This window comes from Phytophthora cinnamomi (genome assembly GCF_018691715.1).
Source record: "Phytophthora cinnamomi strain GKB4 chromosome Unknown Contig104, whole genome shotgun sequence".
In the NCBI taxonomy this organism is placed as follows: Eukaryota; Oomycota; class Peronosporomycetes; order Peronosporales; family Peronosporaceae; genus Phytophthora; species Phytophthora cinnamomi.
Window position 1 is genome coordinate 924,143 of NW_027151037.1, and position 14,643 is coordinate 938,785.

The window sequence follows — 14,643 nt, forward strand, 5'->3', positions numbered from 1 at the left end:
AATGGAACAAATGGGGTAATATATGATCTCATCTTCTTTACGGGCAGCGAATTTCTTATTGTGCTAATCAAAGTTACCGATCCATATCCCGGTCCCTCATTCCTGTAGTACGTCACAAAATTTGTGACGCGGCAAACAAAAAGATGCTTAGCCACCATTTGGAGTAATCGAGATAATCGCGTTTAAAGTTGAGCAATCAAAATTCGTACATAACCGGACATAAAAATTAAAAGTTAAAAACACTCGCAGAAAGCATAAAACAACTCTAATGCGATTGCTTTTTACAAGAGGTTTCCGATAATATACAATACGCTAATATTGAAAAAAAATTGAGGTTACACGCCCCAAATAAAGTCCAGGATTTCGGGGGTCCGGAAATGGAGATACTTTTTATTGACCGATGTAAATACACGAGTGATTTTCGGGTTGTACGTAGGGGAATTCCTTTGCGCATTGCCTACGCCATGGCAATACACAAGGTCGAAGGTTTGACGTGCGATAAGGTTGTCTTTCACAGCAATTCAATTCCGACGGTAGCGTTTGCGTATGTGGTTCTATCGCGCGTGAATCATTGAAACGCTATTTTCCTGACATTGCCTTTAGCGCTAGCTAAACTCACCACTCCACCTTATAAAGTCGCTGTTTTTGCAGCAGAGGAATCTCGAGTTGCCGCAGCGGTCTCTAAAACGATGGAGACCGCTCTGCCAGTGGTGCAGCAATTGAAGCTGCTCGCCCGGCTACACAACAGCGCGGTCCCTCCTCGCGTGTAGACTTCGTCTGCGGTACTAAGTACTCCGGCAACCCCCTGCTGCTAAAGCCAACTGCTGGGGGTAACGTTTCGCCAAGCTATCGTACACTGAGAACACAAACACGACAAGCGCATCTTATATCACGAATCGAACAGCAATAAAGAACCAAACGCGTTATAGTCGGACAAGACGTAATTTCGTGTTGATCATCACGAAACGCTAAGGATACAAATCAATTCGCTTTGATGAACTTACGTTGTCTACGTGTGTCAGAGTCGCCATTCTTCTTCATGGCACGAGGGCGTTAGCAGGTACTTCGATGTCCGTGTGGCGATGCGGGCTTCTAAATCAGGGAATATCCTCGCGACTAGACCTTGATCTTAGACCTCTCAACTCAGAATCTGAGATTAGATCTCAGATTCCAAGCTGAGTGAGGCGTGTGTTCCTCACTCTTGCAATCTCTTGACTTGGTTCTTACTAAGGCTACGATGTGGGCCCAGACTTGCGTCGGCCACACCAGCTGCCTCCGAACTCGAACGTTCCCAGATGCCCCCAGACGATGCTTGTTCCTTGCTTGGAAGGCCCTTGTACGCACGTGCAAAGTCCGCTGTGCCCCCTTTTCTTGAATATAAACACGTCCACTTCACACACACACTTAGTCCATTTCTCTTCTCAGGCCCTCGGACTCTGGGCCTTAACAGCCTCCTCCTTGCTCAGCGACTCCGGCTTCGAGTCGCTTCCAGTCACGACATTTCCTCCGGCGGCTCAGTCTGAGAGCCGCACAACAATCTTCACTCGCCCCTCAGACCAGAGTGGCCCCGAGAGTTTGCTCGGCTTAGGCCTTTTTTGATCGAGGGTTCTCGCTCAGCACCCTGGGACTTCCGCGCACCACGCCTTGATGTAGGCGACACAGCGAAGCTGGGAACCACTATTCCAGACTATTCGCGCCACACGGATACCACTAGCAACCCCAGAAACCACTATCCCAGGTGTTGCTCTGCCAAAACCTTAGAACGGAGCACCTTCCGCCCCCAAATATGAAGCATCGCCAGGAAACCAGCCAACCAGCAAGCAAAACCAGTAAAACCAATGTCTCGCGTGTGGAGATACAACAACGAAGGCAAACCGAGCCGAAATACGAAAGGGTTGGTTGTTGAACTTGAATTTATTTGGAGTTAGCTGAGCTTGACCGTTGAACACTCGTAGCGACTCCACTTGGTCTTGCGCGCGCCGCCGGGGGGCAGGGACTTGGTCCCTGTGAAGCAACACGCCCGTCGGCGCAAAACGAATTCCGCCGCGTGCGGTCTTCGGGGTCAAACAAACACTGATTGATTATCATGCACATGCACATATGTGGAGTAGCGTCCTCACAGAAAACCGTAATTTACTGTAAGTTCGTCCTCGCACAAACCCAGCACGTCCACCTGAGTTGGGGGGAGGGGGGGGGGGGTCAGGTTGACAACCTGCTCGGATGCAAGCGTGTCGGATCCCTTGGGAGTGCGACGTTATCGGGCTGGCGTTTCCTCGGGTTTGCGCGGCGTTATCGGGCCTACGCGGTCTTGTGCACGGCGGTTATCGGGCCAGTGTGGTCCTTCGTCTTAGAAAGCGCGTTATCGGGCGCGCTGGCCGACGGTATAGTTTAACGTGCCCTCCTTTTAGGCACGGGGTTGAGGGGGGTGAGACCCGAGCCAGCGAGCGTCGGCTCGACTTGCCGACGCTTGGTGGTTCCCCTGAACGAGGGAGATCTGCAGGAGGTCTTTGTGGTTCAGAGAAATTTCGGGACTGAGCCTTACCCTATCTTATGTCTTGGCCACTGACTACTGGCTGTCTAACCACTCATTCTGTACCTAACCCTACTTCCGGCGTGCTTCCCGCAACTGATCTTCAACCTGATTCGTGGCCCGTGTGACGGGGTCCGAGTGACGGGGTCTTGAGTGACGGGATCTTGAGTGACGGGCTTTGAGTGACGGTGTTGTACATAGCCGGGCGCCGAATCCAGCGCCAGATCAGCCCTGATACCGCGGCGGGATCAGATTCAGGCGTCATGTCGCATCCTCGCTCCGTGTACCTTCTCGCCGGAGTCACCCGCGTCACACTTCATCCATCGTGTCGCCTAGCCTCATCGGCGGCAACTTCTGCGTTTCCCCGGGGCACTTTTCCACAACCGTCCCTCTGCCACGCGCGCGCACTTCACAGATGGGTGCGCTGCTGCAGAACTAGCCCCGGGCTGGCACTTGGCACTGACTTCGCCGTGTCACTTGTTTCCGTAGCGCGCATTTCGCTCTCCTGGCCTCAAGTCGTCCGACGACGGTACGCGCACTTGGGCGACCGTGATTGACACCGACGACCTCGACTCCGGCCGCTGTGTCGTCTGCGCGATGGGAGCGCGGCGTCCGAGCACTCCCGGCCACGCGAACATCAATGTCCCGGCGCCTGGCGCCCGGCGCTCCTGCCTCGTCGGTGAGCGCCCTTGTCGCCGCCACGACGGCCTTGGAACACGAGAACCAGGTTCTCCGCGCGTGGTTTGAGCTCGTGACGTTGCAGAATGCCGGGTTGGCCACGCATGCGTCGGCCCTTCACGACCGCAATCTCGGTCTTCTTCGTCGCGCTCGCGAGGGTTACGAGGCCGGCACGGTGACGCTCGAGCGGAGCTTCCAAGAGCGGGACAGGCTGGCGCGCGAGAACACTGCTCTCCGGGAGCAGATCATTGATCTCCGTGCACAGGGGGGTCGCTACACCGCCCTGGAGACGCGCTACCGCGTGCTGGAGCAGGTCCCTGCGGACGAGTACCAGTCGTTCCAGGACCAGCTCGCCGCGGAGCAGGCCCGGATCGCCGACTTGCGGCACGACTCTCCCTCGCGTCGTCCCCGCCTATCGTGCCCTCCGTGTCTCCTTCGCAGTTGTTTGATGCGCGTGCAGTGCGTGACGATGCCCGAGCCCAGCTCGCTGACGCCCAAGCGTCTCTCAGAACTGTCCAAGCCCAGCTAGCCGTGGTGACCGACGAGCGCGTCAAGCATCGGCGACCTCCGAGCGGCAGCATAGTACGCTCGTTGAGGAGCTCCGCTCCGTTCGCCAGTCACTCGCCCAGAGGCAGGGTGACGCCGCGTCGGCGCGCCACCTGAATCAGCCGCTGCAGGACGACCTCCGACGCGCCAACGCGCTGTTGGTCGCTCACGCCGAGGAACCCCGACGCAGTGCCACGCGCATCCAGGATCTAGAGAAATTCCTGAGCATCGCCGGGGACGCCAGCATCGCCGCCGATGCGGAGGCCACACGTGCGCAAGCTGATGAGCTGCAGGCCGTTTCGCGGGCCGAGAAGTACCGAACTGGCTGGCGCGACATGCGCCGCACGTCGTCGCAGCTGCCTGGTGTCGCGCGTTCGCGCCGCCTGAGCACTCGCGTCGTGGAGCTGGAGAGCGAGGTCGACCAAGCCGTCCGCGAGCGTGATGAGGGCGCCGTTGCCTGGTGCCGCTTGATCCGCGAGGAGCGTCGAGGGCGGAAGTCCACGCAGCGCGTCCGTGACTTACTGGCCAGCCGTCTGGCCAATGCTGTCATTTCCGTCGGCGACAGCGTCAACACCTCCGACCTGATTAGGCAGTTGGAGGCTGCCGTCGCCGCCGACGTTAGAGCCGCCATGTCCGCCCTGGTCAGCGATTCCAGCCAAGCGCCCGGGTCCCCGGTATCCGGGGATGGAGGTCCAACTTCGCCGGACGTGGCGTCCGCTCCGCCTCCGGTCATGCCGTCCGCCCAAGCGGGACCCAGCCCGCCGACTCCGTCTTCGACCTCGGCGGGCCCGGGCACTGGGCCGCCTTCCGGTCCAAGTCCGTCGACTCCGCGTCGCCGGACACCGGCGTCTTCTGATCCCCGCGCGTTAGGTTGTCGACGCCAGTCGCAGGCGCCCCCTAGTCCAAGCTCGTCCACAGCACGTGCTCGGTCGCGTGCGTCTTCAGGTCCAAGCGCAACGGGTTCCCCTTGTCAATGGCAGGCGTCCCCCGCAGGTGCCCGTCAGTCTCGGACGAGCAGGGCCAGCGGTACTGCAACCGCCTCCGGCTCCACCAGCCCGGCTATGGCGACCAGCTCCTCGTCGGCCCCGGCATCTTCTCGACCAGATTCTTCTCCTCGCCGACGGAGTCAGAGGCCGTCCACGGTGGCGGACACGGCTGCCTCGGACAGCGCGTCCGCACTGGCCTCGTCCGCTGCTTCCACGACCTCCGCCATGCCTCCAGTCTCGTCGACCAGTGCAGCCGTCTCGACTTCTCCGTCGACGTCTCAGACGGCCCGTGTACGGGCTCGTCCGGTATCAACGCTTTTCTCGTCGGAGTCTTCGGGCAGCGAGACTCGAGTGCGGAGCTTCCGCGTCAAACGCCGCCGTCTGCGGCGCCACGCGTCACGCTCGCGCTCTTCCTCCACGTCCTCCGCGCGTCCTGCAAGCACGGCGCACTCGTCGGACGCGTCCAGCTCTTCATGCTCAACCACGTCGCCGCCCTCGGCGGGCTCGGCTCGCTCGTCCAGTTCCCCGCGTAGGCGCTCGACGCGCCCGGGGACTGCGTCTAGGTCCGAGTCTAGTAGTTCCAGCGGTGAGGGGCCTCCGTCTCTCAGCTTCAGCTCCGACTCCTTCTCGAGCGTCCAGTCGAGGACTGCTCCTGCTGCGCCATTCTTCTCACCGGCAATTCCGCCCGTGGGTAGCCCGTCAGGGTGGACGCGGTGCCGGTGCCGTCCCTGGTCCAAGTCCGCGCGAGGTCTCCAGCTTCAGCGGCGACCGCACGAGCAGTGTCTTGCAGCTCGTCGTCGAGATGTTTCGTTCCCGGCTCGCTGACATGGACTTGATCCTGGACCCGATGGTGTTGCACCTCACGCCCAGCCGCTCCCGCCTCGACCGTTGGTACCCCGGCTTCGAGCACGCGACACTTCAATGGACCTTGGACGACCTCGACGCTAGAGCCATGGCGGCGCTTCTTCCGTACGCCGCTCACCGTGGAGGAGATGGACGCCGGCGTCCAGTGCACGGTATCGCGCGCCCACCGCGTTTACTTCCTGCCTCGGCTCGACGGTAAGTTCATCCAGCAGGTTTGAGCCGAATTAGCGGTTCCTAGCTCCCGTAGCCCATAACCTTAACATGTTTCTCCTTCCATGCTCATCTTCCGTTTCTCTTCCACTTTTCACATCTTGAAGGAGACGGCCCTCATGTTCAGCCAACTGGTTGGTCCACCAGACTGACCTCAACCGTCCCCTCGTCCCCGTCCATTCTCAGAAACGAGGATCTCCGCGTATCCTCCCATCGGCAGCCTCCCTGCCGACTTTGTCGCACCCCAAGGTGCTCACCCACCTGAGTCCGCCGTCGCCTCCGCGCTCTCGTGCGACTGCATCGCTTCGAACCGGTTGCGCCCCGTGCGCTCGCGCAGGAAGTCGTACAGCAGCCCTCCGCAGTTAAGGTCGAGCTCGTCGACTCACGTCGCCTCCGGATACCCTCGCCACTTCACCTCCGGTTCACGTCGCACACGTCCACACCGAGTGGCTCTCCCCTCACGCACGTCCAAGATCCTTTCGACTTCAAAGACGTCGTCGTCCAGCTCGTTCCTGTTCTCCCAGCTATCATCCGGCAAGAATTCCTCGTCGAAGTCCAAGCGCTCGTCCGTCCGACGGAACCGTTAGGCGAATGTCCGGGCGTGATGGGAACTCTAGGACTGGCTTCAGTTTGGAAACGTGGACTATGGGGTACAGCTGGTACGACGTGTCGCTCGTCTCGAGGCGTACGGCGTACGCGTTGACCAGCACCTCGACGCGGAACGGTCCGTGCCACATGTGCGCGAGCTTGCGCGCGTAACCAGGTTTCACCCGATCAAGGTACAGCCATACTCGTTATCCCGTCTCGATCGTGTGCTGGGACGCGGTCTCGTTCTGACGACGCGCCATCGCATCGACCGCTTCTCGTACTAACTCCAGCGCTTGTGCACTTGCGACCTTATAGTGTCGCTGGATCCGCAGCTTCCAACGCTTGGCCTCGACGTCCCGCCGCGACGTATTCCTGACGCCGAGTGTGGCTTCCAACGTGGACCGCGGATCCCAGCCGTGCACCAAGAAGAACGGTGTCTCGTCCCTCGTGCGATCGTGCGCCGTGTCCAGCGTGAAGATAAGGCGCTCGGCGTATTCGTCCGAGTCGCGCTGGTCGACGTCCGCGATGTACATCTTAATGGCTCTTGTGACTGTCTGTACCATGCGCTCTGCAGTGCCGTTGGCCTGAGGACGATAGGCGAGCGTCGCCAGCTGCCTCTGACCCATGAGCTTGTTGAACGCCTTGAAGAAGTCCGACATGAAGCCCGGCTCGCGGTCGTGACGAATTGCCTCGCTCGCACCGAAACGCCCGAACACCGCCTCCTCGTACGCCTCGGCCACCGTCTGTGCGGTTCGTGCCGCGTTCGCTTTCACGATGACGAAACCCGTGAACAGGTCCACCCACACTAACAGCTCCGTGTTGCCCTTGTAGGACGCGGGCAGTGACGGAATGTGGTCCATGGCGATGACTTGGAAGGGGTATGTCGCGACGATGTTGCCTGGGGACTCGCCTTGGATGGTGGGTCGGCCCTTCCCTGTTTCGCAGTCGGTGTATTCCCCGAGGTAGCGCTGGACGCTCCGGAAAATCCCGGGCCAATGGAAGTGACGTCGCACTCATTGATAAGTGCGGCCTTTGTCCTGGTGCCCGCCCTCCAAGCTCGCATGATAGTGACGGAGGACGTCGTCGCGGAGCGTCTCGGGGATGACCAGCTTCAACAGCGTGTCGCGATCTTCAGTGAACTCGTCGCCCCTCCCGTAATAATAGAGGAAGCCACCTTCGCCTTCTTCGTACTGACGAGCGATTTTCTGGCAGTCCTTCGCTTCGCGCCTGGAGAGACCCCCAAGATCGCCACTCAGATACTTCTTCAAGTTCGCGATCCAGGCTTCTTCGTCCTGTTGCAACGCGAATGCGTTCTAGACGAAGTCGTTGTACCACAAATTCTTGTAAGACTTCTGGGGTCCGGTTCCGGTCGGTTGTCGCTTGAGGGCGTCATTACTGCGAGGACGGGTGCCGTCCCGCATCCCGCGTCCACGTCGCTGGGTCGTATCCCGTCACACCCGGGTTGGTCCGGGACATGATTGTCTGTGCCGGGGTCGACTGCGACGGGGTCAGCGTGATCTACCGCCTCGAGGCTTAGTGCCAGGGGCCGTATGACTTCTCCCAGGCGGTTTAACGTCTTCAAGTCCTGAATCTCGTCTGGACCGTGAGAGGTTCGGCCGCCTTGTCGCTGTAGAGCCTGCCCGGCCAATATGTCGGCACTCGCATTCCAATCTCGACGCACATGGAAGAGTTCGTGATGCGGCCACGCTTGCAACGCGTTTCGGGCTCGCTAGCGTAGAAGCCTCAACCCCGGTGACTTGCACTCCATCTCGTCTCGCATCTGTCGGATGATCAAGTTGGAGTCTCCATAGACCACTAGTCGTGCGATACCATCCACTCCCTCCAGTAGCGAGCATCCGAGGAGCAACCCCCGGTACTCGGCCTCGTTGATGGTTAGGTCCATCGCGTAACTGGATGCCGCTCGCACGACCTCCCAGCCGGGCAACTGCCAGACCACTGCGCTGAAAGCATCGCCTTCTCGCTTGCCCTTGGCTGAGCCGTCGAAGCTCATGACGTGAAGCTCTTCGTCGTGCATCACAACTGGAACCGGGATGACGGCCACCTTCGAACGGTATCGACGAATGTTCGGGGCGTGATGCTTGTGGCCAGCGTGCCCAGGATCTCCTTCTCTCCCTTCGTGGAGCAAGTGATCTCGAACCTCTATGGAGAAAGGACCGCGGCCCATTGCGAGAGTCGGCCTTGGAGTCCCTTGGATCGGAGTAGCCAAGCGAGCATTGTATGGCTGGTCAAGACACGGCTCAGTCGGCCGGCCAGCATCGTATAGCATTCACTCGGTACGCGCATCAGGGCCAAGATTTCCTTCTCGACGACGCTATACTTCAACTCGCTGGGCTTCAGCGTGCGGCTGACAAATTTCTCCGGCATGCACACGTCGTCATGGACTTGAGCGAGTACGCCTGAGATTGCCCACTCGCAGGCATTTACGATTACGACGGGCTCTCGACTCGCGTCAAAGTGTTTTAACATCGGGGTCTCGCCGAACTTTGTTTTGAGTGCGTCAAAGGCACGCGTCGCATGGATCCATCTTTCTTGTTCGCGCACTTCCGGTCTTGCCACGTAGTCATCGAATTCCGTCTCCGCGAGCGAGTACAGCGCTGTCGCGTATATCGCGAAGTCGGCGATGAACCGGTGGTTGTAGTTGAGACAACTCAGGAACGACTGCAGCCCCTTGAGCGTGCGTGGAAACTCCAATGTCGTAAGCGACTCGAGATTCTTGGGTTTCACCTGAAGACCCTGCTTCGACATTTTGTGGCCCAGGTAGTCGACCCAAGACATGCCCCACTCACGCTTCTCTACACTGATGGACAGGTGCCACCGTTCGCAGACATCCAGCAAACGCTCGGCTTTCTCGGACAGGTCGTCCCACGACGTACCGCCAATCAGGATATCGTCGATGTATGACCTCCTTTCCAAAACGGAGTGGATCCCTGGGGCTTCTGGTTTCCCGTCTTCGAAGACGTCCCGGGTGGTGCTGTCCGGAGACAGCTTCAGGAACCCGTAGAGGGCGTTGCCCAGAAGTCGCTGGTATATTTGCGGCGCGTTGCACATGCCGAAAGGAATCCGCAGCCATTCAAGCAAACCCATCGGCCTGATGAAAGCCGATATGAGCCGGGCCCGGTCAGTCATGGGGACGACCCAGAACCCGCTGGTCATGTCAAGGGAGCGGTACCACAGGTACTTGTCCAAGTCTTCCAACAAGTCATTGACGAGCGGCATGGGATAGATCATCAGCTGCGTGAGTCCGTTGACTAAGCGACAGTCGATGCAGAGCCGGATGTCGATGCCGTTCTTCTTCACAATCACGACGATTGGTGACGCCCATGGCGACTTCGACGTTTGGATCATGCCTGCGTTGAGGAGCCCCTTGATCAACTCCGACACCTTCTCTCTGTACTCCGGCGGGATCTTCCGAACGCGTTGAGCTATTGGTTTCGCGTCACCAACGTCGATATCGCAAACGACGCCCACGGTCGCTGGCGGCAGGGCGTTTCCATTCCCGATCAGTCACTTCCGTCTCTTCCAGATGATCTGGCGCAGTCGGTCTTCCTGTCGCGCGGCTTTTCGGTCGACTCTCCGTCTGGCGTCCCGACTTTCAAGTCTTCGATTTTCACCTCGGCCGTCAACGAGAGATCCGGCAGTACGGTCATTTACGACTCAAGGCCATCGGCGAAGAGGTTGGATCCTTCGTGGATGAACACCGCGTCGTCTTCGTCCGCATCGTCGGTGACTGGCTCAGTTTCCTGTTCCGACCCCGACATTGTCTCCTTCCGGACCTCTCTCGTCGCGGTCTCCCCCGTCACAAGTGGCGAAGTGTCGGGTTGAGCTTCTGGGACAATTCCCTGGAGCTTCCCTCTGGCAGCGGTTCCGGCGCTGGTTCCTTCGGGGCTACTACGGCGACGGCAGTCAGCATTGACACCAGTCGCTGTCGCGCGTCGGGCTGCTCACCCTCCATCTTTGGTTTCGGACGCAGGATCGGCTTGGGCGTTGGGTAAGTGGGGCGCTCGACCATCGGCCCGTCGAACTCAACTGGGACTCCGGGTCACACGTCGCACTGTAAGCCAGATTATGCCACTCTTGGCAGCGACGGGACCCCAACTGGACAAAACCCCGCGCTCGCGGAAGAACGTCAGTAGGCGTCCACCACGCCAGCGTCTTGTGGGCGTCCAGCGTTATCGCCGAGTCCCCAACCTTCGTCACGTGCAGGTAGGTTCTTCTCCCAACCTTGCCTTTCACGAATGTGGTGACCCATGACTCCCCTCGCGTTACCCACAGGAGTGGCGCATTCCGGTCTGGCCGAAACATGACTTCGTGCGTGCGTCCCGGGTTCAGCCGTACAGGCGTTATAACGTTCACAGGGTGCATCTTCGTGCCGTACAGCGGCCTTCTTCTGATCATCTCAATATGCACCTCGTCGTGCACGCCGTGCCGTCCGCCGTATCGATGCGCACTCCAGCCGGCACCATGAAGTTCATCCCCAAGATCGCGTGTTGGCCAGCCAAGTCTCCGACCCACAGGTGCATGTAGTACACCAAGTTCCCAGCCAAAGTAATGTTGACTTCCGCTCTCCCCACTGTGTAATATGTCTCATCGCGGATTCCCACACACTCTTGCGGGATGTCTGTGTCGATCAGGCAGCCTACCTCACGAGCAAAGGTGGTGTCCAGAATGGACAGCTCGGCTCCTGTATCAAGCAACAGCACTGCGCGGCGATTGTCCAACTTCCCGTGGATCTTGGCCTGTTTGTACCACTTGTGCGGCGCATAGTGTTTCCAGTACCCGCGTCGCTCTCCTGGTTGCAAGTCTATCACGTCTAGGGGCGGTTCCCGCGCAAACTCGTCATCCGTCGTACGTCGGATAGCTGAAACTCGGGGTGCGCGTTGTCGCGTGGTACGTTCCAGGTTGGATTCACATGTATTATCATTCAGGGAGGTTGGGCTCTCACTAACCACCTCTTGCGACTTCTTGGCCACGTATGCATAGACGGAAACAGATCGCTTGTTTCGTACTGGTTTCCAAGCCAGCGAGCGACCTAGTTTAACATCTTCTCGGCTGTCGGGGGCAGCATTCCTGCGTGTTTGTGCGGATCAAACCACTGGTGAAGCGGGTTGAAGAATTCTTCGAACGGACATTCTCCGGCATCATGGACATCACCGCAGGCCTTGTACACTTTCAAGCATCGGTCTGTCGGTGGTGACCTCCACATTTCTGGCATGTCAAAAGACGCCAAGGATCTCCATCGTTGTGGCGACGCAATCCACAGTGACGGCATCGCTGACGATCACGTCTCGAGTCTTCCGAGTCGAAGTTGGGACGCGGGACCTCGGCGGGAGGTGCCTGGCCGGTAACGAACAGTCTAGCCCGCTCTTCTTCCTCCTCATCCTGGTCGTACAGACAGTCGTCACCGTCGTGACTTTCGCGTCCCAAGTCATGCTCATCCAGCGCGGCTTGAATCGCACGGACCGCTCGAGCCGGTTGGGGTGACGGCGTCGGCGCCTCCTGACGGAACTTGTTCGACCCGAAAAGCGTTTTCTTCTGGTGGGCCATCCCACGTTGCCGAGCGCGCAGCTTCTTTTCCAATGCGACGGAGTCTGGGACTTCCATCAAGGTGACTCGTGAGGCGACCTCTTCCTCCTGAGTACTCAGCGTCTTGACGAAATGTTCGACGTGTTCTCGCTTCTGTTCCGTCGTGCCATCAGCGTACGGGATATTGGCTCGCAGACCGACGACATTGAGCCGGTACAAGTAGTCCAGCGGAGTCTCGTCGGGTTGCTGCATCGCGAGATAGTAACGACTCGCCATCGGCACCCCTATCCCGCAATACTGGATGCGAAATTGTTCCATCAGCTCCGATCATGACTTCCTGACGTTCTTCGGTAGCTGGAGGTACCATTAGCGCGCGGGGCCTTTCATCAGGTCGCTGAACAGTCCGCAAAATCCTTACCCCGTCATTCCATCGCGGCGAGCTGCGGACTTCAGACAATCAAGTCACGCTCGGGCATTATCCTCGCTGGCGTCTCGTCCCTGAAACTCCTTCAGCTCGGGAGACGCTGAGAGGCGTATCCGCGTGAGACCTGCACCAGCCGTTGCAGTCGAAACCGCGCCGCGTTTCCGGGCGTCCCGATGTCCAAGTCGAACAAGTCGTCGGGGTCTTCGTCCACGTCTCGTCGAGGTTCTGATCTTGACGTTTAGTGTGAACTGACAGATTCCATGGCGACGCCGACCGGTTCTGGTTGTCGCACCGTTGCTGGCGCGGAACGCGTTGGTGGAGGCGGCTCGGCGGGGGCCACGGGCGCCTGGGGGTTTGGCGTGCGCATCGCCGTCGACCGCATGAGCCGGATGATAGTGTCTTCCAGTGTCTTGGGGATCGCCTCTCCCGGGGTCGTCGAAGGTTCGGCACGCGTTGGCGCGGCAGCGAGTTGCATAACGCGCGGTGGCCGGTTCGTGGACATGCGCGTAGGCGACTCAAGGCTGCTGTCGGAGTCCACGTTCGACTGGTATCGAGGCGGGGGTGACGGCGTCGGCGACGACGCCGGAGCCGGGACCGTCATGGATGGTGCGCCTTCGCGTTCGACGGATCCCGCTAGAACCGTCAGGGGCTCCACACGTCGCGGATCGTGCGCGTCCATGCCTCAAACTCCCAGTCCTACACCTTCTCCATCTCAAACGCGCCCAGCACGAAGCCGGATTCACGTAACATCTCGAAAATCATCGGCGCTGCACGCATGACACTCGTGAGGCTGTCGAAGTCTGTCGCTAGGAATGGGCCGTGAACTCGCTCATCAGCTGGGTCTTGATAAAGCTCAGGATCGGGTCTCGCTCCAGCAGCTGGAACAGTCCTGTGCGGGCCAGCACGTAGCGCATCTCCGCGGCGGTGTACTGGCGTCCCGCGTCCCTGCCTTGTGGCTTGGACAGCGATTCGACTGCCGAGTCCGGCGCACGCAACTTCTTCTCCTTCTTCTTCTTCTTCTTCTTCTTCTTCTCTTCTTCTTCTTCTTCTTCTTCTTCTTCTTCTTGGGCGACTTGCGTTTGGCGACGGCCTGGGTGGGGAGTGGTTGTCGGTCTTCAGCCTTTTCAGGCTTCGGACCGGTAGGACCACGACTTGCGTCGTGGCCCATCGTGGCTCCCTCACGGGGAGCCATATCGGAAACGGCAAACTGTTCTTCGTAGCCCCCTTGATTGTCGCTGGCCCCTTGGCCTGTCGTGAAGGTTCCTTCCGAGCTCCACGAAGCGTCTCTCTGTGCTCACTTGCTTTCGACACCTTCCAACCGACAGCGCACCTGCCTCAGATGCCTGCTGGATCGTTACCCCGTCATTTGAAGTAGTACTCCCGGGTCGCGGCACCATTGTGGAGTAGCGCCCTCATAGAAAACCGTAATTTACTGTAAGTTCGTCCTCGCACAAACCCAGCACGTCCACCTGAGTTGGGGGGGGGGGTCAGGTTGACAACCTGCTCGGATGCAAGCGTGTCGGATCCCTTGGGAGTGCGACGTTATCGGGCTGGCGTTTCCTCGGGTTTGCGCGGCGTTATCGGGCCTACGCGGTCTTGTGCACGGCGGTTATCGGGCCAGTGTGGTCCTTCGTCTTAGAAAGCGCGTTATCGGGCGCGCTGGCCGACGGTATAGTTTAACGTGCCCTCCTTTTAGGCACGGGGTTGAGGGGGTGAGACCCGAGCCAGCGAGCGTCGGCTCGACTTGCCGACGCTTGGTGGTTCCCCTGAACGAGGGAGATCTGCAGGAGGTCTTTGTGGTTCAGAGAAATTTCGGGACTGAGCCTTACCCTATCTTATATCTTGGCCACTGACTACTGGCTGTCTAACCACTCATTCTGTACCTAACCCTACTTCCGGCGTGCTTCCCGCAACTGATCTTCAACCTGATTCGTGGCCCGTGTGACGGGGTCCGAGTGACGGGGTCTTGCGTGACGGGATCTTGAGTGACGGGCTTTGAGTGACGGTGTTGTACATAGCCGGGCGCCGAATCCAGCGCCAGATCAGCCCTGATACCGCGGCGGGATCAGATTCAGGCGTCATGTCGCATCCTCGCTCCGTGTACCTTCTCGCCGGAGTCGCCCGCGTCACACTCCATCCATCGTGTCGCCTAGCCTCATCGGCGGCAACTTCTGCGTTTCCCCGGGGCACTCTTCCACACGTACATAGGGTCTATCAAGTAAGGGTGCTAACATCCTGGGTACACTGTCGAGTAGGAATTCACGATTTTACGA

The 14,643-nt window shown here is 59.2% G+C and overlaps 4 protein-coding genes across 4 annotated transcripts; 2 read left to right on the plus strand and 2 right to left on the minus strand.

Moving 5' to 3' along the window:
• Nucleotides 1–3,170: 3,170 nt before the first annotated feature.
• IUM83_06088 (uncharacterized protein) lies at nucleotides 3,171–3,737 on the plus strand (the record flags this gene model as incomplete). The annotated part of the gene is made up of 1 exon (XM_067930268.1): nucleotides 3,171–3,737. The coding sequence occupies one exon, from the start codon at nucleotides 3,171–3,173 to the stop codon at nucleotides 3,735–3,737; it is 567 nt and encodes a 188-aa protein (XP_067782789.1).
• Nucleotides 3,738–3,879: 142 nt separating this feature from the next.
• IUM83_06089 (uncharacterized protein) lies at nucleotides 3,880–5,273 on the plus strand (the record flags this gene model as incomplete). Its single annotated transcript, XM_067930269.1, has 2 exons — nucleotides 3,880–4,346; nucleotides 4,748–5,273. 2 exons carry the CDS (start codon nucleotides 3,880–3,882, stop codon nucleotides 5,271–5,273), a joined length of 993 nt encoding a protein of 330 aa, XP_067782574.1.
• Nucleotides 5,274–6,608: 1,335 nt separating this feature from the next.
• Nucleotides 6,609–7,262, minus strand: IUM83_06090 (reverse transcriptase; the record flags this gene model as incomplete). Its single annotated transcript, XM_067930270.1, has 1 exon — nucleotides 6,609–7,262. One exon carries the CDS (start codon nucleotides 7,260–7,262, stop codon nucleotides 6,609–6,611), a length of 654 nt encoding a protein of 217 aa, XP_067782616.1.
• Nucleotides 7,263–8,131: 869 nt separating this feature from the next.
• IUM83_06091 (reverse transcriptase) lies at nucleotides 8,132–9,306 on the minus strand (the record flags this gene model as incomplete). The annotated part of the gene is made up of 2 exons (XM_067930271.1): nucleotides 8,132–8,464; nucleotides 8,965–9,306. 2 exons carry the CDS (start codon nucleotides 9,304–9,306, stop codon nucleotides 8,132–8,134), a joined length of 675 nt encoding a protein of 224 aa, XP_067782615.1.
• Between the last annotated feature and the right edge of the window lie 5,337 nt (nucleotides 9,307–14,643).